Source organism: Scyliorhinus torazame, chromosome 3 (genome assembly GCF_047496885.1).
Source record: "Scyliorhinus torazame isolate Kashiwa2021f chromosome 3, sScyTor2.1, whole genome shotgun sequence".
NCBI lineage: Eukaryota > Metazoa > Chordata > Chondrichthyes > Carcharhiniformes > Scyliorhinidae > Scyliorhinus > Scyliorhinus torazame.
In genome coordinates this window covers 289,690,947-289,715,261 of record NC_092709.1, presented here as the reverse complement: position 1 = coordinate 289,715,261, position 24,315 = coordinate 289,690,947, and the positions used below count along the sequence as shown (strand labels likewise).

The 24,315-nt window shown below is 53.5% G+C and overlaps 1 protein-coding gene across 22 annotated transcripts in view; it reads right to left on the bottom strand.

Moving 5' to 3' along the window:
- The window catches only part of LOC140409166 (transcription factor 4-like), an 818,430-nt gene that overhangs the window by 414,570 nt on the left and 379,545 nt on the right, over positions 1-24,315 (bottom strand). For 21 of the 22 annotated variants that reach the window (XM_072497371.1, XM_072497372.1, XM_072497388.1 and 18 more), the window contains one exon: positions 11,313-11,371. The exons of the other annotated variant lie outside the window; for it this stretch is intronic. In XM_072497371.1, the coding sequence (XP_072353472.1) occupies positions 11,313-11,371 (59 nt within the window). The remainder of the gene's footprint in view (positions 1-11,312; positions 11,372-24,315) is intronic. 22 annotated transcript variants of the gene reach the window in all.

Here is a 24,315-nt window from a genome sequence, read left to right as displayed (position 1 = left end):
GAATGTGCTAAATTGGGGGAAGGCTAATTATAACAATATTAGGCGGGAACTGAAGAACATAGATTGGGGGCGGATGTTTGAGGGCAAATCAACATCTGACATGTGGGAGGCTTTCAAGTATCAGTTGAAAGGAATACAGGACCGGCATGTTCCTGTGAGGAAGAAAGATAAATACGGCAATTTTCGGGAACCTTGGATGACGAGTGATATTGTAGGCCTCGTCAAAAAGAAAAAGGAGGCATTTGTCAGGGCTAAAAGGCTGGGAACAGACGAAGCCTGTGTGGCATATAAGGAAAGTAGGAAGGAACTTAAGCAAGGAGTCAGGAGGGCTAGAAGGGGTCATGAAAAGTCATTGGCAAATAGGGTTAAGGAAAATCCCAAGGCTTTTTACACGTACATAAAAAGCAAGAGGGTAGCCAGGGAAAGGGTTGGCCCACTGAAGGATAGGCAAGGGAATCTATGTGTGGAGCCAGAGGAAATGGGCGAGGTACTAAATGAATACTTTGCATCAGTATTCACCAAAGAGAAGGAATTGGTAGATGTTGAGTCTGGAGAAGGGGGTGTAGATAGCCTGGGTCACATTGTGATCCAAAAAGACGAGGTGTTGGGTGTCTTAAAAAATATTAAGGTAGATAAGTCCCCAGAGCCTGATGGGATCTACCCCAGAATACTGAAGGAGGCTGGAGAGGAAATTGCTGAGGCCTTGACAGAAATCTTTGGATCCTCGCTGTCTTCAGGGAATGTCCCGGAGGACTGGAGAATAGCCAATGTTGTTCCTCTGTTTAAGAAGGGTAGCAAGGATAATCCCGGGAACTACATGCCGGTGAGCCTTACTTCAGTGGTAGGGAAATTACTGGAGAGAATTCTTCGAGACAGGATCTACTCCCATTTGGACGTATTAGCAAATGGACGTATTAGTGAGAGGCAGCACGGTTTTGTGAAGGGGAGGTCGTGTCTCACTAACTTGATAGAGTTTTTCGAGGAGGTCACTAAGATGATTGATGCAGGTAGGGCAGTAGATGTTGTCTATATGGACTTCAGTAAGGCCTTTGACAAGGTCCCTCATGGTAGACTAGTACAAAAGGTGAAGTCACACGGGATCAGGGGTGAGCTGGCAAGGTGGATACAGAACTGGCTAGGCCATAGAAGGCAGAGGGTAGCAATGGAGGGATGCTTTTCTAATTGGAGGGCTGTGACCAGTGGTGTTCCACAGGGATCAGTGCTGGGACCTTTGCTCTTTGTAGTATATATAAATGATTTGGAGGAAAATGTAACTGGTCTGATTAGTAAGTTTGCAGACGACACAAAGGTTGGTGGAATTGCGGATAGCGATGAGGACTGTCTGAGGATACAGCAGGATTTAGATTGTCTGGAGACTTGGGCGGAGAGATGGCAGATGGAGTTTAATCCGGACAAATGTGAGGTAATGCATTTTGGAAGGGCTAATGCAGGTAGGGAATATACAGTGAATGGTAGAACCCTCAAGAGTATTGAAAGTCAAAGAGATCTAGGAGTACAGGTCCACAGGTCATTGAAAGGGGCAACACAGGTGGAGGAGGTAGTCAAGAAGGCATACGGCATGCTTGCCTTCATTGGCCGGGGCATTGAGTATAAGAATTGGCAAGTCATGTTGCAGCTGTATAGAACCTTAGTTAGGCCACACTTGGAGTATAGTGTTCAATTCTGGTCGCCACAACTACCAGAAGGATGTGGAGGCTTTAGAGAGGGTGCAGAAGAGATTTACCAGAATGTTGCCTGGTATGGAGGGCATAAGCTATGAGGAGCGATTGAATAAACTCGGTTTGTTCTCACTGGAACGAAGGAGGTTGAGGGGAGACCTGATAGAGGTATACAAAATTATGAGGGGCATAGACAGAGTGGATAGTCAGAGGCTTTTCCCCAGGGTAGAGGTGTCAATTACTAGGGGGCATAGGTTTAAGGTGAGAGGGGCAAGGTTTAGAGTAGATGTACGAGGCAAGTTTTTTACGCAGAGGGTAGTGGGTGCCTGGAACTCACTACCGGAGGAGGTAGTGGAAGCAGGGACGATAGGGACATTTAAGGGGCATCTTGACAAATATATGAATAGGATGGGAATAGAAGGATACGGACCCAGGAAGTGTAGAAGATTGTAGTTTAGTCGGGCAGTATGGTCGGCACGGGCTTGGAGGGCCGAAGGGCCTGTTCCTGTGCTGTACATTTCTTTGTTCTTTGTTCTTTGTTTGTCAAGGGATTTCAGGAACTGGCTGGAGGATAGGATCAGAGTATCAGCCCAGTTGAAGAACTAAAATGGCCAAAGACCAAATGGCCGTTTGTGTATTGCGATTTCTATGATTGAGAATATAGCACCTCCAATGATCAATTTATCAATCAATTTCACATATAATGGACAGGATTCTCTCAGACCGGGGCCGGGCTGGAGAATCCCCGAGTCCAGCGTGAATAGCGCCACGCCGCTCCGACTCTGACACGCGATTCTCCGCAGAGTGGAGAATCAGCGCCATTGGCGCAGGCGTGGCTGGCGCGGCGCCGGTCCCGGCCCCCCCGCCAATTCTTGGCCCGGGATGGGCTGAGCGGCCGTCGTAAAAATGCCGAGTCCCGCTGGCGCCGTCCACACCTGCTCTCAGCCGCCGGGAACTCGGCATGGAAGGGTCGGGGGGGCAGCCTGTGGGGGTGGAGGGGGGGTCCGAACTTGGTGGGGGCCTCCGATGTGGCCTGGCCCGCGATCGGGGCCCACCGATCGGCGGGCCGGCCTCTGGCTGAGGGCCTCCTTTCTTCCGCACCGGCCCCTGTAACCCTGCACCATGTTGCTTCGGGGCCAGCGTGTTGAAGGAAGCCACTGCGCATGCGCCATTGGCACCGGTGCCACTGCACAACGCGCGGCGCCCAGTTCATGACAGGATCAGCAGCTGGAGCGGCGTGAACTGCTCCAGTGCCGTGCGGCCCCCTGTAGGGGTCAGAATTGCTGATCCTGAGGCCGTGTTTACACCGTCGCGAAACACGCCGCCGGCCCCTGTTGCCCTGCGCCATGTTGCGTCGGGGCCGGCGCGTTGAAGGGAGCCACTGCGCATGTGCGAATTGCCGCCGGTGCCACTGCACATGCGCGGATCGCGCGGCGCCCAGTTCATGACAGGATCAGCAGCTGGAGCGGCATGAACTGCTACAGTGCCGTGCTGGCCCCCTGTAGGGGCCAGAAATGCTGATCCTGAGGCCGTGTTGACGCCGTCGAGAAACACGACGGCGTGACCGACAGCGTCAACACTTAGCCTCAGGATCACAGAATCCCGTCCAATATCTATCATGGTTCAAAGGCAGGTTTCTCTGTGACACTGACAGGTATGAAGACTTAGCCGCTGGTCCTCTAATTTATGTCTCAGAAACATAATTGCAAATAAACTTGCCTGAGAGGCCCAATTGTTTCACCTTTTTTGGAAGCTCCGGGGCAGGATTCTCCGGTCGCCGACGCCGAAATCGCGTTCGGCGTTCGACCGGAGAATACCGATTCTGATCAAATCGGGGGCAGCGCCGCTTTCGCGATGCTCCACCTTCCAAAGTATCGAACGCCACGTATCGATGACCTCAGGACATTGCCTGAGGCCCGCCCCCCGAAGCTCCGCCCCCGACTGGCTGAGTTCCCGACAGCGTCGGTCACGTGCGGTCTCATCCGTCGGGAACTCCGTGTGGGGGCTGCAGACTCAATCCAGCGCCACAGTCGGGGGAGGGCCGATCCGCGGTTGGGGGGACATTATTTGGGGCTGGGGGCACTGTAGGGGGGTGGTCCAGAGCACGCGAGCCGGCAAAAGGGGGGCACTATTTGGCGGGGGCCGGATCCACGAGCGGCCTCCGCCATGTAGCACAGCGCGGATGCTGCAGGCCATCGGCATGCTCATGCATGGCCACGGACCTGGCAATTCTGTGGGGTGCATAGGCAGCTAGAGCCGGGTGCTCTACATTGCCGGTATGCTAGCCCTCAGCAAAATGGGGAATCCGTTTTTCTGGCGTAAAATGTCACCGTTCCCACGCAGGCATGGGGGACATAGCCCCAGAATCGGAGAATCCAGCCCCGATGTTTCGGACCCAATTTAACTTAGTCTAAACCCCTATTCATTTACACAGAGTTAAAATAGAATCCTTGATCTTTGAGTTATTGTTAAGTATGTACACCTGACTCATTAAATTGACCAATTTGCTTTCCACACAAGTTACTGAAAATCTAAGTAGTGCATGGAAAAACATTTTTCTCTAAAGATTAATATTTAACTATCCTACCCATGCACACCTTGCCCATGTTCCAAACAAAGGGAGTAATGTTTGACAAAATCAGTAGGATCAGTCAAGATTCATATCCAGAAATTAAAGTCATCAGACCCTGAAAATGTCAAGTTTACAATATAAATCATGGAAAGCATCATGCATGCAGTAAAATATAGATACGCTCTGATAGATCACCAGATTAAAAAGGTTTTTGCCAGTTTACCATGTTCTGATTAGGACTGTGCAGTTTTTGCTTGGAATCCTCTAGCAGCATTCCACACTAAAGTTTCAAATACACAAGAGCAAACAGTATAAATCAAGTTATAGAATACTCACCGGATTTAGAATCAGGCAAGTTAACAACCACAGAATGGTACGACACAGAGGCAGTCCATTCGGCCCTCTGTGTCCTTGCTGACTCTCTCCAAGAGCATTTCAACTAACCCCACTCCCCTATCCTTTTTTCTGTACCCTTGCAATTTGTTTTCTTTTCAGATGCTTCGCCAAACTCTCTTTGAAAGCCCCAATTATATCTGCCTCCAGCACACTCTCAGGTCGTGGATTTCAGATCCAAACCCTCCCTCGCTGCTAAAAGCGATTTTCCTCACGTTGCTTCCTTTTGCCACCCACCTTCAATTGAGATCCCCTGGTTCGCAACCCTTCTGCGAAAAGGAACAGTTTCCCTCTATCCATCTGTCATAAACCCATATGATTTTATACTTTTATCAAATCTCCCCTCAACCTTCTTCACTCCAAGGAATATAATCCCAGCTTCTCCATTCCCTGAAACCGTTCTTGTTAAGCTTTACCGCACCCTCTCTCAAGCCTTCACATTCTTCTTAAAGTGCAGTGCCCAGAATTAGACACAATATAGGATCCTGTATGCCTTTTTAACCACTTTCACAGCCTGCCCTGCCACCTTCAAATAATTTGTGCACATTTACCTCCCCAGGTCCCTCTGTTCCTGCACCACTTTTATGTTCTTTTAATTTTATATTGCTTCTCCTCATTCTTCCTATCGAAATCCTCCACTTTACACTTCCCTCCAACAGATTTACTCTGCCAATTTCTTACCATTTGACCAACCTGGAGTCTTAATGAATCCACTTGTTTGAGTAACTATTAATTTTGTCCTGGATTATCATTTTTCAAGAGCTTTCCTAACACCAAGGTTAAACGGACTGGCCTGTAGTTGCAGTGTTTATCATTATATCCTTTCTTTGAACAACGGTGAAACATTTGCAATACCGTACTCATGAAACCATAATAAATAGAGCAGAAGTAGACCATTCAGCCCCTTGAGCCTGCTCCACCATTCAACAGGATCATGGGGGATTTAATCTTGGCCTCAGCTCCACCCTCCTGCCTGTTGCCCATTTAAAAAAATAGAAAAATGGATTGGATTGAATTAGATATGATTTATTGTCGCATGTACTGAGGTACAGTGAAAAGTATTGTTCTAGTACAGTCCAGCCAAATCGTTCCATACATGAAAAAAGATAGGACATACGAAAAAAGGAGCAGTCGGCAACGAAAGCTCAGAAAGATCGAGGACACTTAAGTTGGCATGGGTGTAATAGAGAATAGATAGCCAGGGGAAGGGGACACAAGTTGGAAACATGCACCTGAAAACACTTTTGTGCCACCAGTCCATCTGCCTCTAAACTCTGTTCCACAGATGGGAAGGGTAGGCTGTGGCTGGGTGTTAGGCAGCAGCCTGGTTGGTGGCCCCTCAGGGTGCATTGGACACATAGGGGGCGCGATTCTCCCAGCACCGTGGCAGGCCGGATAATCGCCGCAACCGCGCCACGCCGCCCCGACGCCGGCGCGCGATTCTCCGAGGTGCGGAGAATCGCCGCCATTTGCGCCAGCGCGTTTGGCGCGGATGGGCCGAGCGGCCGGATGGGCCGAGCGGAAAAAGCAGAGTCTTGCCGGCGCCGTTCACCCCTGGTCGCTGCCGGCGGGAACTCTGCGTGAAGAGTCGGGGGCGGCCTGTGGGGGGGGGGTGGGGGGGGGGGGCTCCGTCCCCAGGGGGCCCTCCAATGGGGTCTGGCCCGCGATCGGGGCCCACCGATCGGCGGCGGGCCGGCCTCTCCCCCATTTGGCGCCGGGAGGAGAGGCTGGAGCGGCGTGAACTGCTCCAGCGCTGTGCTGGTCCCCTGAGGGGGCCAGAATTGGTAGTCCCCATGCCTGTTTTGCGCCGCCGTGAAACGCAACGGTGTTCACGACGGCGCGAACACTTAGTTTCCATCTTGGAGAATCGCGCCCAAGCTTTCCACATGCATATACCCTCACTGAAAGGCTACAGGCCAATGGAGCCGCAATGTAAGACAGCCTAGCATGACAGCATCCCCAGTGAAGTGAATGCGCCCAAACCGCTCACCATTCCCACCAGACCACCATGATGACCCTCAGAGTGTGACCCTCTGGGAACTGTATTGGAGAGCCCAACCAGAGTGGTTGCGACGGAAGCACACCTTTATGAGCCTGATGCACCGCTTGATGAAGCTCCTGGTTGCTATGTGAGCATCGTTATAATAGCTCTCGGCACATTCTCAATGTGTTTGCGTGGGTTTCACCCCCGCAGCCCAAAGATGTCCAGGGTAGGTAGATTGGCCACTCTAAATTGCCCCCAGAAAATTGGGAAAAATGAATTGGGTGCCCTAAATTTATTTTTAAAAATAATAGCTCTCTGCCTCGGTCTGGAGCTTCCACAGAGGCGGAAGCGCATATTTATGAGCCTCATGCACCGCTCGATGAAGCTCCTGGTTGCTGTGTGAACATCGTTACAATAGCTCTCTGCCTCGGTCTGGGGCTTCCACGGGGGCATTATCAGCCAAGACCTCAGTGGGTAGGCCTCGCCATCCACTAGCCAACACCTCACCCGAGGGAGCATCGCAAAGGTGCCGGGAACCTCCGAGTGCGACTGGATGTATGTATCGTGCAGTTGGTGTGCGATCACCAACTGCAAGTTCAGGGAGTGGAACCCTTTCCTGGTAATAAAGGGCACCCTCTGTCGAGCCAGTGTTCTGAAGACATGTGTGCCATCAACAACCCCCTGGATTTCGGCCATTCCAGTGATCGCAGCAAATCCAGCAGCCACCTGGCACGGAACGTGTTTTTCGTCCGACACACTATTCTCCGCCTGATCAAGCTTCATGATCGTAGCGGCGGGGAGACCCATTCCACATTTGCATCTTTTGCAAATCACGGCGCGAACAGGCCCCCGCCGCAACCCATTCCGTGGCAGAAAAGGTGCCAGCAGCGGCGCCGCAAGAAACGCGGTGGGAGTGGCGAAAGAGCAGCAGCGTCATCGTGCGACGCCAGGATGACGCTGTGTAAGAGGAAGTGCGCGGATCGGCACACAGACATCGAGGTCAGAGATGGATGAGCCCCGTCGCGCCGCTCCCCGCTTCCGTGACAGCGACCTGGAGGCATTTCTAGACACTGTGGAGGAGCACCGGGCCATCCTCTTCCCCAGATGTGGCCACCGTGCAGCACCGTGAGGCGTGGATGGCGAGAGGTCGGGATGGCGGTCAGCGCTGTGGGGCACATCCCCAACACGGGAGACCAGTGCAGGAAGAAACTGCACAACCTCACGAGGGCAGCGAGGGTAAGTACCCTGACACTCCCCCCGGGCAAAGCCCCACCCCCACCCCCGCCCCCGGCGGGGGGCTGGGCTGGGGCCCCACGTTGCACCCGGGACACATGTGGCACCGCTCATTCCATCCCGTGGGCAGGTGCATGGCGTGGGTCCCAGTGTCCCCACCTAGTGATAATGGTGCTTATATGTGTGCGTCCTGCTAATGACCGAGCAGCCTGGCCCATCCAGGACGGGCCGCCCCAGGAAGCGCGCCCCGAAGGGGAGCCATGGCAAAGAGCAGGATTCTCAGCAGTCCGCCTCCTCCTGATGTACCGTCTGGGGAAACACCTAGATGTAGTGGTAGGGCCCGTAAGGCCAAAACGTTAGACACGTAGTAAGTTGGCACGGGTGCAGGGCACAGATTAGTAGTAGGAGCTAGGGTACATGTCTTTCAACGTCACAATTAAAGTTGTTGCACCAAAGGTTGCGTCTGTCCTATGTCCGGTGCCTGGGGGGGGGGACGGACGTGAGGGTGCCCGGTGAAGATGGTGTTCGAAAATCATTGCAAGGGTGAGGCTCACAGCTCATCGCACAGCTGGTTGTCATCATCCAACATGGCACTGTTCACACCCGCTTACAGAAGTAAAAGTGTACCGACGGTAACGAGGTGCCGCAGGTGTAGTGTTGCTTGAGTGTGGTGCCGCGTGTGGTAGGGTTGTGCGATGATGCGGGAGGTGGGTGCTGGGAGGTGCCTGTGCGCGCAGTCAACAATGCGAGTGCCCTGAACAATGATGCCCTCCCCCTGGTGTGCGAAACATGCAGCGATCAACGCCTAGCGTGCTCGCTGTCCCAAACGGTGGCGTCGTCCAGCCTCCCGGCCATATCCCGCACCCCGGTGGTGCCCCGCCGCCCTCCCATCCTCATCCTCCTCCTCCTCCTCATGTTCAGAGTTGATGCCCTCATCTGGCTCACCTGCTTCTTCCTCCTCCATTACATCGCCCCTCTGTTGGGCGATGTTGTGCAAGACGCAGCAAGCAACGACGATTTTTCCGACCCTGTCGGGGTCGTGTGGTAGAGCGCCTCCAGAGCGCTCCAGGCACCGGAACCTCATTTTAAGGAGGCCGAAGCACCTCTCCACAACACCCCTGGTTGCAGCATGGGCCTCATTGTAGTGGGTCTCCGCGTTGGTCTGTGGCCTCCGTATAGGCGTCATCAGCCACAACCGCAACGGATAACCCAGCAACCAGCCCCTCATCCGGGGGGGGGGGGGGGGGGGGGGGGGGGGGGGGGACCCTCGAAAATTGCGAGTATGTAGGACTGTGCCAGTATAAAGGCGTCATGCACGCTTCCTGGGTACTGGGCGCACATGTGCATCATCCGCATTCCGTGGTCGCATACCACGTGGACGTTTATCGAATATGTCCCCTTCCTGTTCAGGAAGATGTCCCTGCGTCGGTGCATGCAGATGGACGTGCACCCCATCCACGACACCCTGTACCATCAGGATCCCGGCCACTGAGGCAAATTCCACTGCCCTGGCAGCCTGGTGCACGTGGTCCTCCGGGAAATTGATGTATCGTCCTGCGACGGCATAATGGCCGACGGTAACTGCCCGGTTGCACCGGTGCACCGAGGCCTGACTGATTCCACAAAGGTCCCCGCTCGGCGACTGGAAGGAGCTGGTCGAGAAAAAATTCAGGGCGACCCTGACCTTCACTCTCACTGCAATGGCATGTCCTCCCCCATTCCACATGGTGTCAGGTGCGCCATTAGGTGGCATATATGGCCGACCGTCTCACGGCTCAATCGGAGTCTCCTCCTGCATGCCGCTTCCGTTAGATCCTCGAAGGAAATGCAGTCCCCGTGGACATGGTGATGCATGGGACGCCTCCGCCGCCTTGGCATGACCACCTGCTCGTGCTCCTCCCCTGGTGCCCCATCAGGATCGGAGTCGGCACCCTCTTCCTGGCCGACGAAGTGGAGGTGATTTGCACCCTCCGCCTCCTCTTGGACCTGTCGGGCGTGATGGGCTGCAGCAGGAGCGCCTGGCACGGGGCCCTCCGCAGCCAAACCCTCTGCTGCATCCACCTCTGCAACACCCTCACTGAGCTGCCTGGCTCGCCCGTGTCGAATGTAAATCTGCATGGCTGCCGCTGCCATCACGGCGGCGAACATCAATGGCTGCCGTGAATATATCATGAACTTGAAGGGGGGGTGGGGGGGAGGAGAAGTTTGGGAGGGGAGGCAACAAAATTTGTTAGGAGGGCGCTTTGGCACGTAGCCAGCCTGGGGCCTTTCGATGAATGGGTGCCCCGGCTGCCTGGTCACGGTTCATTCAGGCATGCACTGTGACACCTGCCCACAGTATCCGTTTCCCGCACAGTTCACCCCGTCCCTCCTCGTCGCAGTGCCAGCGGACACAGCCCTTCTCCATGCCCTCAAATTGGGAGGGTGTCTTTGCCACCTTCCTGCCACGGCACTCCAGCTGGGGGTCTTGGTCCCGCGGGCAACCGTGGAGGGCACCCCCCAATCCGACAGGATGGTGGCATCATTTGCACCATCCCCTCCTCCTTCTCCCTTCTCATTTCCCCACCCCGCCCCCTTCTCCTACCTCATCCCCCTTCCCTCTACTCCTTTCCACAACCCATCATCCTTAGCCCTGTCGTCGCCCATCCCAAACATCCCCTTCCCCCCAAACCCCTCCCCCCAAACCCCTCCCCCCCCCAACCTCAAACCCCTTCCTCCCCAACCCCTTTCCCCTAAAACCCCCTTCCCCATCCCCCACAAACCCCATCCCCCACAAACCCCTTCCCCCCAACCCCCTCCCCCTTCCCCACCCCCCCCCCCCCAAACCAACATCCCCCCCCACACTGGGCAAAACTGGTCCACCAGGCCCCACCAGGATGGTCCAGATATCCTCTCCCGCACCCATTTTACAAAGCACTGGCCTTCCCATCCTCCCCCCCCACACTTTGGGCCTGGTGGATATCCTCCAGATTGTCAACTTCCTGCTGCTTCCCGCTGATTTTGACTTCAGTCAGAAGCCTGCCAGCAGCCTATCAACTGGATGATGAACCCAGCTGGGCCTTCCAATGCCACTCCCGGATAAGCTGAATTCTCATTGAGCCACTTCTCACCAGGCAGTTAAAATTCCCATTTCAGTCCCAAACCAGTATTTGCAGTGTAACAATGCCCTAGAGGTCAGATGTGATAGCTAATTGGAAAGTTGTGCCTCAATAAAAAAGAAATAGCTTCACAATGTGCCTTGCTTAAAAGGTGGACTAGCCTGGAGTGGGGGAGGGGAGAGGGGTGTGGGGGAGTTGATGCTGGTGGTGGAAGACGTGTCTTTGACATAGAACCCCATTCTTTCTTCATCTCACAAATTCCTTGTTTGCTTTGAGCACAAATGACAAGGACCAACATAAAAGACAATAATGTAAATGCTTCTTTCACTGAAGAAGTAGAACATGTTACTGACCTGACAGCCTTGCATGTTTGAGTCCCTCCCAAATGGGAATGATGCTCTGTCTACTTTGCCTGCAAAACAAAGATATTTGTATCAGATTACTGCAGGATAACAGATATGATCATCAGAACCAGCATTTCAACTTACAATCAGCAGGCTCATCTCTAATACTGGGTTGTGATCTAGTTTAAAAGGTAATCTATTTTAATGTGGCTCTCTTAAAAAAAACTTGGTGCATAGGCTCTTTGAGATCATAAATCTCTCCCCTAACATTTATCTGATGTTTATGGTTCTGATCCTAATACTCACTAATCTGGGAGACTGCAGAAGGGCACTGGACATTAACAACATGTGGGTAGCCCTCTGTCCAGGGCAGTGATGGGTAAAATAGGCTAGTGGTAAGGCCTCATGAATGGCCCTCCTTCATCTCAGTGGGCTGCGAGATTGAAATCAGACTTGTTCACAAACTGTGACCCCATGAATTATATAGAGGGCGCAATTCTCACAAAAATTTCTAAGATCATTTGTGGTGGATTTTTCAGGGAGTTTCCCACCGCTATTCAGTGACACTTAGTTACTTTTTTGCGCTCTGGGGAGCTAATCTCACCGGATTAGCCCACACTTAGAGCTTTTTTTCAGCACTGGTGAACTGAACTCAATGATCGGGCCGCCATTTTGAAAGGGTGCCCCGATCTATAAGTGAGCTTGTGGGTCCCCCACACCCCCCACCCATGGGCAATGACACACACATGGACACTACCTGTAGTAGTCACCAGTTTCTATAGTACATGTATTAGAAGTAATACGGTAAGGCTCCTGTACTACAGGTACGGGGGTAGATCCCTGCCTGCTGTTTCCGCCCAGTAGGCAGAGTATAAATGTGTGTGCACACCGAGCTGCGACCATTTCTGGTAGCAGCTACAGGAGGAAACACATCTCTGCTTAATAAAGCCTCGATTACTCTCTACTCTCATCTCGTCATAATTGATAGTGCATCAATTTATTAAGCAGAGATATTACAGCGATGGAACCACGCATCAAGCCAGATCGCCTACAGCTGCACCCGCAAGCAGCCAACGCCATGTCGGCCTTCGACCACTGGCCCGCTTGTTTCGACAGCTACCTCTGATCCGCGACGGACAAACCCTCGGAAGAACAGAAACTCCAGGTCCTTTACTCACGGGTGAGCTCCGATATTTTTCCCCTTATCCGGGATGCGCCTACTTACACTGAAGCAATGGAGCTCCTGAAGGGACATTATATTCGCCCAATCAACAAACTGTACGCCAGGCACCTCCTGTCCACGAGGCAGCAACTCCCCGGTGAGTCTTTAAACGATTTCTGGTGTGCCCTGCACATCCCGGCGAGGAACTGTGATTGCCAGGCAGTTTCGGCAGTTGAACATACTGAACTTTTAATTAGGGACGCTTTTGTTACGGGCATGGGGTCAGCATAGATCCACCAGCGCCTATTAGAAGGGGGTACCCTCGACCCTGTGGCAACCATGCAGCTCGAAAACTCACTGACTGTTGCTTCCCGTAACGTACAGTCGTACGCCCCTGACCGCATGGCGCCCTCATGGACATCGTGGGCCCCACCAGCGGCCTACCCAGCCAACACCAAGCCTGCGCCGCGTGGCAGCCAGCCAACCCCGGGGGGCCAAATGCTACTTCTGCGGGCAGACAAAGCACCCCGGCAGCGCTGCCCGGCATGGAGCGCAACCTGCAAGGCCTGCGGGAAGAAGGGACATTTTGCTGCGGTGTGCCAGGCCCGGTCAATCGCCGCTGTATCCAGGCCCATTGTTCCTGCACCGCCCACGTGCGACCCATGGCCGCCGCCATTTTCGTCCCGGAGCCCACGTGTGGCCCATGGGCATGGCCATCTTCCTCCCACCAGACCATGTGCAGCCCATGGGCGCCGCCATCTTTAACGCCGCCGGCGACGTGCGCCCCATGGGCGCCGCCATCTTCGCCGCCATTTTGGACGGCGCCTCAGGACCCCAGCTCAGCGGGCACCTCATCTGGCCGCTCATCGCCTGCCACCGCTGCCGCCGAGCCCGGGGCCTACCAACACCAGCCGCAGCTCGCCTCCATCATGCTCGACCAGTCCCGGCCGCACAACCTCGCAACCGCGACGACGACGGTTAAAGTCGATGGACACAAGACATACTGCCTTCTTGATTCCGGGAGCAGGAAAAGATTCATCCACCCCGCTACAGTAAGGCGCTGCTCCCTCGCAGTACACCCAGTTACCAAAAGAATCTCCCTGACCTCCGGATCCCACTCAGTGTATCGCTACCCTCACCATCCAGGACGTAGAGTTCAGCAACTTCCGGCTCTACGTCCTCCCCAACCTCTGCACTGCCCTGGTACTCGGCCTGGACTCCCAGTGCAACCTCCAAAGCCTAACCCTAAAATTTGGCGGACCCCTACCACCCCTCACCATATGCGGCCTCACGACCCTTAAGGTCGACCCACCTTCCCTGTTTGCAAACCTCACCCCGGATTGCAAACCCGTCGCCACCAGCAGCAGACAGTACAGTGCCCAGGACAGGACCTTCATCAGGTCGGAGGTCCAGCAGCTGCTGCTGGAAGGTATCACAGAGGTCAGCAACAGCCCCTGGAGAGCCCAAATGGTCGCAGTAAAGACTGGGGAGAAACACAGGATGGTCAGTGACTACAGTCAGACCATCAATCGGTACACGCAGCTCGACGTGTACCCACTCCCATGCATATCTGATATGGTCAATCATATTGCACAGTACCAGGTCTTTTCTACAGTGAACCTGAAATCTGCCTACCACTAGCTCCCCATCCGCAAGGCAGACCGCCCATACACTGCGTTCGAAGCAGACGGCCGCCTTTACCACTTCCTTAGGGTTCCATTCGGCGTCACTAACGGGGTCTCGGTCTTCCAACGTGAGATGGACCGAATGGTTGACTGGTACGGGCTGTGGGCCACCTTTCCGTATCTCGATAACGTCATCATCTGTGGCAACGACCAGCAGGACCACGACGCTAACCTTTTCAAATTTCTCCATACCGCCAAACTCCTGAGCATCACGTACCATGAGGAGAAATGCGTGTTCCGCACTAACCGCTGAGCCATCCTTAGCTATGTTGTGGAAAATAGAGTTCTGGGGCCTGACCCTGATGGCATGCGCCCCATCATGGAACTCCCCCTCCCCCACTGCCCCAAGCCCTCAAACGATGCCTGGGGTTTTTCTCCTATTATGCCCAGTGGGTCCCGAACTATGCGGACAAGGACCGCCCACTCATCCACTCCACAGTTTTCCCCCTGACGGCTAAGGCCCGCCAGGCCTTCAACCATATCAAGGCTGACATCGCCAAGGCCGCGATGCATGCGGTCGGCGAGACCCTCTCCTTTCAGGTCGAGAGCGATGCATCGGACGTCCCTCTGGCCGCAACCCTCAATCAGGCAGGCAGACCCGTGGCATTCTTTTCCCGCACCCTCCATGCCTCCGAAATTCGGCACTCCTCCGTCGAAAAGGAGGCCCAAGCCATTGTAGAAGCTGTGCGGCATTGGAGGCAATACCTGGCCAGCAGGAGATTCACTCTCCTCACTGACCAACGGTCGGTTGCCTTCATGATTAATAATACACAGCGGGGCAAGATCAAAAATGATAAAATCTTAAGGTGGAAAATCGAGCACTCCACCTACAATTACGAGATTTTGTATCGCCCCGGTAAGCTCAATGAGCCCCCCGATGCCCTATCCCGAGGTACATGTGCCAGCACACATGTGGACCGACTCCGGGCCCTACACGATGGCTTCTGTCACCCAGGGGTCACCCGGTTCTTTCACTTCATATAGCCCCGCAACCTGCCCTACTCCATTGCGGAGGTCAGGGCTGTCACCAGAGACTGCTAGGTCAATGAATACTCCAGATTCCCCTTCGCCATCCCATGCCCCGATATGACATCTGCCACGGTCATTAAAGCACTCAACAGCATCTTCGCCCTGTTCGGTTTCCCCGCTTACGTCCACAGCGACCGGGGATCCTCCTTTATGAGTGAAGAGCTGCGTCAGTTCCTGCTCAGCAAGGGCATTGCCTCAAGCAGGACGACCAGCTACAACCCCCGGGGAAACGGGCAGGTGGAGAGGGAGAATGGGACGGTCTGGAAGGCCGTCCTGTTGGCCCTGCGGTCTAGAAATCTCTGCACTGCAACTAATGAAACCCCCCATGAACGTCTCCTTGCCTTCCCCAGGACACGTCTACCTTCGGGGTTTTGCTCCCAACGTGGCTGGCAGCTCCAGGAACCGTCCTCCTCCACAAACACGTGCGGATCCACAAGGTGGACCCGTTGGTCGAAAGGGTACAGCTGCTGCATGCGAACCCACAGTACGTCTACGTGGCGTACCCTGACGGCTGCCAAGACACAGTCTCCCTCAGGGACCTGGCACCAGGTGGATCCCCACCCACGGCCCCACACCACCCACCACCCCCAAGCGCACCTCACTATATCCCACGCCCCAGGACGATCCGTCCTCCCACTGGTTCCACCCGGGGATGAATATGAGGACAATGCGCTCCCGGAGTCACAGGCGACCAAGCCGCCACCTGCATCACCACCAGGACCAAGGTGCTCACAGCGGAGGATCAAGGCACCCGACCGGCTAATTTAGTAAATTTTCACCAGACTGTAAACTTTAAATGCTCACATACCTGTAAATAGTTTTTCACCACCCCTGCTGGACTCTTTTTTAACAGGGGGTGAATGTGGTAGTAACCACTGTTTGTATAATACTTGTATTAGAGGTAATACAGTAAGGCTCCTGTACTACAAGTACAGGGGCAGATCCCTGCCTGCTGGTTCCGCCCAGTAGGCGGAGTATAAATGTGTGTGCACACCGAGCTGCTACCATTTCTGGGTAGCAGCTGCAGGAGGCAACACATCTCTGCTTAATAAAGCCTAGATTACTCTCTACTCTCGTCTTGTCGTAATTGATAGTGCATCACTACCCCACACCCACCAAGTGAGGACACCCCACTCTGGGGTCCCTAGGGTTCTCCCATCTTCAGTTCTTTCCAAGCCCCCTTACAGCACCCGTTCCGTTTTAGGACCCCCACCTATCACTCCTCCAACCTCCCAGAGGCCCCTATTTACCTGCCCTGCACTCCCCCACCCTTCAAACCCCCTCCACTCTCATTTCATGGGCATGGCCTCTCTTGCTCCCTGACCCTTGACACTGCCACCCTGGCACCCAGGCAGTGTTTCTGCTGGCTTGGCAATGCCATCCTGGCACCTTGGCAGTGCCAGGGTGGCAGTGCCAAGGTGCCAGCTCGGCAGTGCCAAGGTGCCAGCTCGGCAGTGCCAAGGTGCCCACGTTCCATGGGGAGGGCCAGGGAGCCAGCCTGCACTGACCCTGACCACCCAGGGGTCTCCGATGGCCAGGGAGGCCCACCCTGTTGCCGTTTCATCTGGCCCAGTTTGTGTGGACAAGCACTGATCGACGCCCGGCTGCAGCCTCCCTGGGGAGGACGAAGAATCGAGGGGGGCCAATGGATCCCAGACAGGTAGGTCGTAAGTAGGTTTACGACCTACTTCCAGGCGGGTTACCGACTCCGACGTCTCACGGGACTTTGGTGAATCCCATAAGGCGCGGAGCCTGTCGGGAGGCCCGCTGGAAGCCTCTGCTGGGATTTTCCGGCCATGTTGTGCTCTCACTTGAGCGTCACGTGGCTGGAGAATCATGCACTAAATACAACTACACGCTGACTATTTCATAAGGAGTTATAGAAAAAGCCAAATCATTTGTATATTAATAGAACTGTCGACTTCGAATAGTAAACACAAAATAAATATTTATGCTTTGGAGTCAGAGGAAACGCATGTGTCATGATATGCAGACATGCAGATAATGATATACAGATAGGCACAGACAGACAGCTAATGAACACAGGGAACAGGACATGACCAATGAGCAGGCAGGACACTCAGGGGTGGTATCTCACTATAAAAGGCACGAGACATTCACACTCCGCCTCTTTCCACTGATGAACATCTCCAGAGTGAGTCAGGGTGTATGTACAGTATCACACCTCCAGCACGTGGCTAAGAGCTAGTCTGGTTCAGTCAGACAGAGTAACCACACTTAGGTTAGCAGAGAGTCGAACTCATAGAGAACTGTGCTAACTGTGCTACTGGTTCAATAACTCTGATTCAATAAATCAGACTGAACTAACTTCAAGGTCTGGAGTATCTTTTGGTTAAAGCTGCATCTAGTTGCAGCCTGTGTTATCCCAGAGTACATAACACAACAGCATGACTCTCACAGTCAATGCTGTGTGTAATCAGCATGCACCTCACTTCACTTGTCCGTTCTTTACGTGTGTATCACTCCAGTGATACTGGTAGGAAAATCGGCGGAATTTGACAACCCAGCATGGTCAACAAAATGTCTTGTGGACCACACTCAGAACCCACTTGGGCCACATGTGGGCCCGGAGCCTGCAGGTTGCCCACCACTGGTCTCGGGGGCATTTCAGTTCATGGCCTTCAGCTGCTGAAGTAGTGCAAAGCGTATTAAAAGGAAAGGTTGTGGGCGGGATTCTCCCAATGGGAGTCTAAGTGCAGACACCGGTGTAATAATCGGAGTGTTTTACTCCGGCGTTGGCGCCCGTTCCCAGACCCCTATTCTCCCCCCTCCGTAGGCTAGCAGGGGCGTTGCACGCTTTATGGGGGTGGGGCCTCTGCGCGGCGGCACGTAAAAGACGCGGCGCCTTGGGTCCCGCGCATGCACAGTTGGGCCAGCGCCAACTAATGCATGCGCGGTGGCCGTCCTCCCCCAGGCTGCCCCGCACAAACATGTCGGATGGATCCAGGCTCGCCGGCAGAAGAAAGGAGGCCCGTCGACAGAGAGGCCGGCCCGCCAATCGGTTGGTCCCAATCGCATACCAGGCCACTTCGGAGGCCCCCCGGGAACGGAGCCCCCCTCCCATCCACCACAGGCCGCCACCCAAACCTTCGTGACGAGTACCCGCCGGCAGCGACCAGGTGTGGACAGCGCCGGCGGGACTTGGCCGTTTACAAATGGCCGCTGATCCATCCGGGCCAGAGAATCGGCGCCGGCCATTTACGGCGATTCTCTGAGCGGACTGGCGCGATTCGCGCGGCGCTGGTTTCGGGGTGTGGGAGAATCGCGTGCGGGGCTCAGGGCGGCGTGGCGCGATTCGCGCGGCGCCCCGGCGATTCTCCCACCCGGCAGGGGGAGCGGATACCGCCCTGTGTTTACTAGGAAGTGTCTTAAATGGAAAATACTTAACTTGCTCAATCCTTCAAACAAGATCATGTGTTGAAAAGAAAGTTAAAATAGAAAGAGAAATCATATTTAAAAACCTCAATTTCCATTGTGAATAAAGGCCTTGGAGATAGCATCTGATGGAAGAGGAAATACTTCTCTGATGTCAGCAACGAGGATCATAACACTGCAGGTTTCCCAGGACACAGCTACAACAACACCATTATTAATCTGCGGGTTATTTAGCAGTTCAGAGGAGCAGCACAACTTTATGAATTTTGTCCTACCATAACATCCATGCAAATGTATCTTCCAGAAGCTACCAGATAGCAATTGGGAGCAAAAGCCCTGACTGCCATTTCCCTGGCAATAGGATGATGAGACATGTTGTAGCATCCTCACTACTGCTCAAACTAAGACTGAGTACAGAATAAGGACTAGAGCTCAGTTCCACACTTGATTGTGTAATTGCTTACTGATTCATCTGGAGAACTAGTCGATTTTGAGGTGAACTGACGTACAGTGCAGTGGTTATACTGAATCATGGGGATAAAGACAGATAGCCACATTGCGTCCAAGTTTCAGCCAGACTGGCAAGACATATTACTGAAGAGAGGGCCGATGAAAACTATGAAGAAACTTTTCTTTCATCCAGTTAAAATGGTCTTAGTAGACAGCTATGCCTTCCTGCCCCGGTTAGAGCAGGATCCGCAGAATGGAATAAAACTTAAAAATAAGTGAAAAGAGGAAGGAAGACATTACTACCCCAAAATGTATCATGGAGTTCACCCAACTCCCACCTTTAATGGATTGTTGCTTTTGAAGCACACGGCTTGTTCCCCAGGTTTGGTATTACAACGATGGACACGTGGGTTTTTAAACAAAACAATGTTTATTCTATGAACTCAATTTAACCTTTAAAAAACAAACATTGAATATCTTAACACCCATTATTTCAAAGATAACCCCAAAAGATTACAACACTAAATAATCCTTCTAACTGTTCTTTTAAACATTCAAAAGACTTCACCTTCAAAAACAGACATGAGGTTACATTCAATATATTTATAGTCTTTGGATTTGCAGACATCAACAGACCAGCTCTGTGTTTTCTTCTTGCAGCTCTCAGCAAAACACACAGACACTCCCAGCTTTCTCCTCAAACTGGCTTTCTCCTTTCAAGCAGCTCACAGCAAAACAGCCAGGCACTTTTTAGCTGCTCACTCTCAAAACTGAAATTAAAAGGTTCATTGCTTAAACATCCATTTCTTAAAGGCACTCTCACATGACACTATCAATTGGTCATTCGTGAGGGAAGCACCATAAAACATTCAATGAAATAGGTCCATAAATTATGGAAAGGACCAAATGGAATGTTCTTTTCAAGCTTTTGTGGTTACTTGCACACTTGACTAATACTTTCCCCTCCCGAGCTTGCTTACCCTTAGGAGTACAACAGAGTAAATACTGAAGTAAAAATTAGGTTTAAATTGCACTAAATTTGAAACTAACAGACACCGCAGTAGGACAGCAAAAGAGATGCGAGGCATAAAACTGCCAGAGAAAACATACACAAAAGCAAGCTTATATCTAGCACCGTTAACACAACAAAAGGTGCTTCAAAGGGCCATTTTAAAACAATAATTTGACACATAAGGGTATACTAGGGCATAGAATAAAAAGCCTGGTCAAAGAGACTCTTTGGACGCAATTCTCCGGAAAACCTTCTGAGTGTGGTAGTGAGCGGGAATTGCCGCCAGCTTCCAGGCACTTGGCCCAGCGAGGCCGGCAACGCAATTCAACGTTAATCGGTTCACTTTGGGAGGCCTCACAGGCTTCTCATCACAAATGAAGGCTTGCCAGCTGATTGGCCGGCACCATGCTCACCAGCCTCCCACTAACAAGGTCAAGCGGCACTTAAACTGCACTTACTCAGCCAACACAAGCCAGCTCACAATAATAATGCCGAGGACACCACCCTCAATATTTGGGGATGCTGAGCTTGGGAGGCTGGTAGATGTACTTGGAGGCCAGGAGGGATGTCCTGTTCTGCAGTGGTTAGCACTGCTGCCTCACGGCACCAAAAACCCAGATTCGATCCCGGCCCCGGGTCACTGTCCGTGTGGAGTTTTCACATTCGCCCCATGCCTGCGTGGGTCTCACCCCCACAACATAAAAATGTGTGCAGGGTAGGTGAATTGACCATACTAAATTGCCTCTTAATTGGGAATAAAAAAGAATTGGGTGTTCTAAATTTATTTTTAAAAAAGGAATATCCTGTTCCCCCAAAGGTCCAGGAGAGAGAGCCATAAGGCAGTCAGTGCTGCCTGGGATGTGGTGGTGGCAGCTGTCAACTCGGGGAGGGTGACTAGGAGGATTGGCCTTCTGTGCCGTAAGAAGGTCAACGACCTTCACCGGGCAGCACCAGTGAGTAGACACTATCCCTCCCCCCAACTCCCCATGACCCCCAACCGTCCCTCCAACCCCTCCCCCCTCAACCCTTCCTTAAAACCCTTGCCCCCAACACTGTGAACGACGCATGTGGCTAACGATGCCCTCTCTGTGTCTCCACAGGAAAACCTCTCGCATAATCGTCGGGAGAGGGCCCAGACTAGCGGAGGGGTGCCGGACTTAAGAATCCTTACCTCCTTCGAGGAACGTGCCCTGGAGGTGACGATGGGGCTGAGGACAGATCGGTCATCCAAACGGAGGCTGGCTGACGCCGCAGAAGTGGCACAGCTGACATCCCCACCCTCCACCAGCGCAGATACACACACTTCGGTGGGACATCACAGTGGACAGGCTTTGGGGGCACAATCTGGTGATGATCCACATCAGGTGGAGACAGGAACCCCCAGGAGAGACAGCAGTCAAAGGGCTGCTGGATCCCAGGACCCAGCTGGGTCCGAGCCTGATGCTGAGCCTGTGGTACAGAGGTACTCAGAGCTGATGGAGATGATAGGGTGCAGCCGGGACATTCAGGGGGAGATGTCAGTGTCACTGCAGCAGATCCATGGCCGATTGGATGGGTCACAGAGACTACAGGTGCAGGAGATGGCGCCGGTAATACATGGGTGCGAGGCCAAATCTGCTAGGGTGGTAATCACAGTGGAGAGCCTGGTACACGACATCGGCAGCATGAGTGAAGGTGTCCAAGGCGACGCGCAGTCGGTGACGGATGGCTGAGGGTCTCGGCAGAATGTCAGACTTGTTGGGGGATGTCACCCATGTACCAGGCCGACCTTGATCGGGTTCTGCGGGATATGTCCTGCTCTCAGATGGGAATGGCCGAAGCGCTGCGGAGCTTGTCCCAGTCACAGATAGGCATGGCTGAGGCACTGCAGAGCATGTCCTGGTCACTGGGGGATGTGTCCCAGTCACGGAGGAGCATTGCCGAGGGCGTCGACACAATGGTGTGGACTATGGGGAACTATCAGTGCTGGCAGAGCCAGATGATGCAGGGGCAGCCGGGGCCGGAACCAGCTGCTTCTCCGTTCCAAGGTGAACCCCAGGGCCCTATGGGCACCAACCGGGAGGAGGGGGCGCTAAGTGCAAACCCGGACCCTTCCCATGGGGCGACGACGGTGGCCACCAGCACTTACGAGTTCCACCCCTCTGATGAGGCCGAGTCTCAGGGTCAGCACATGGGTCAGGGTGGCCTGGTTCTGCATATACCATCAACACGTCAACCGGGGCACTTCGGCCCCAGAGGTCGCCTGCCATTGCGAGGAGGGCCAAGCACGTTGAGCATCATTGAGGGCACTGGGGTAGGGGGGGGGGGGGGGGGGGGGGGGAGGGTTGGGGATGGGGGGTGTTAGGGGGGGGGGTGTTGAGGGGAGTGGCGCTATCGGAAATGGGGTATTGCACAGCACATTAAACAACTTTTTGCACAACCATTATGATGCCTCTGTCACTTTCTTGCGCAATGCAGCCAATCCCCGGACTCTTTGCCTGTCTCTCCAGCAACCCCTCTCCTCATGGCACCCATCTACCCTCTGGCCGTGGTCATGTCTCGGGAACTGAGTCCCACCCCTAGGTGTTTGGATGCTGGCTGCTGCGTGTGTGATGTTGACTCTCACACAATGTCCAGGCATCAAAGTGCGATCGGAATGCTAGGCAATGACTCCCACATGCTACATGGCCTGCCTACCTACGGGAACCCACTTGGCATATGCCAAGTGCTCAAGTAACCACAATTGCCAATTCCCTATTCACGATTGCCTTCAGCTGTGCGGCAAGAGGTCTCAGGAGTCGGTGGGGGTTATGGGTGATCAGTGGGGCAGACGGGCAGGATCAGGGGTTGCCCCCGGAATGGGGTTGGAATCCAAGGATTGGCATGGTGGTGCGGCGAGCGATTGCCCCCCCCCCCACGGCAGCTCAGCCCTGCGGAAGGTCCCCCACCCTCCACCGAGCACTGGGTGGCAAGCCCAGCACCCTCGGTCTCTTTGACTGTGAGCAAAAATGGTTGCTCACTTCCTTGACTCCCCACAGAAGCCCTCACATCAGGTTCACGTTTGTAAAAAGGAGTAATAATTGCTGCCAGCGTGAGCACTTGCTGAGGAGCCGGTGAATGACAGAGGCCGTTGGATGATGGGTGGCTCTCGTTAATTGTATGGAAATGGGGCTTAAGTGTTGATAATTGGTTTCTCGCCACATTCCGGTGAAATTCCGAATTCGCCTATGGGAGCGAGCCAGTTGCATCGCCAACTGTTTGGTGCCTGGCGCAGTTCCCGTTTTTGGTCTCTCCTTCTATACATCGGCATCATTACACTTGAGCATGAGTGTAACGAGGCTGGAAGATCGCGCCCTCTAAATGTGGGCAGCACAATGGGCTAGCACTGTGGCTACACAGCGCCAGGGTCCCAGGTTCGATTCCCCACTGGATCACTCTGTGCGGAATCTGCATGTTCTCCCCGTGTCAGCATGGGTTTCTTCCGGGTGCTCCAGTGTCCTCCCACAGTCCAAAGACGTGCCGGTTAGGTAGATTGGCCATGATAAATTGCCCTTAGTGTCCAAAAAGGTTAGGAGGGGTTATTGGGTTACGGGGATAGGGTGAAGTGAGGGCTTAAGTGGGTCAGTGCAGACTCGATGGGCTGAATGGCCTCCTTCTGCACTGTATGTTCTATGTGGGCTGAACGGGTGAGAAACTCCCCAGGAACCAAAAAAGTGGCTAAGTGTCATTGAATAGCGGCGGGGAACTCGCCAAACTCCCTGAAAAAACCCACCGCAAATTAACTCAGAAATCTTTGGGAAGAATCGCGCCCAGAGTTTTGAGCCCAGGCAGCTTAAGGCATGACCAACAAAATACAATTTAAACAATTAAAAGGGGCAGCAGGGTGACACAATGGTTAACACTGCTGCCTCACAGCGCCAGGGACCCGGGTTCGATTCCGGCTTTGAGTGACTGACTATGTGGAGTTTGCACATTCTCCCAGTGTCTGCCTAGGTTTCCTTTGGGTTCTCTGCCACAGTACAAAGATGCGCAGGTTAGGTAGATTGGTGGTATTACAGGGATAGGGTAGGGGAGCCTAGGTAGGGTGCTCTTTCAGAGGGTCGGTGCAGATTCGATGGGCACTGTGGGGATTCTATGGACCCTCAGTGTTGTAGTATAGGGAATGCTCAAGAGGCCAGAATTGGTGGAGCAGGTATCTTGGAGGTTATGGAGTTGGAGGAAATTAGAGAGATAGGGAGAGGCATGGACATGGAGTGGGCTGAAAATAAGGATTCAAATTTAAAAATCAAGACAGTGCTT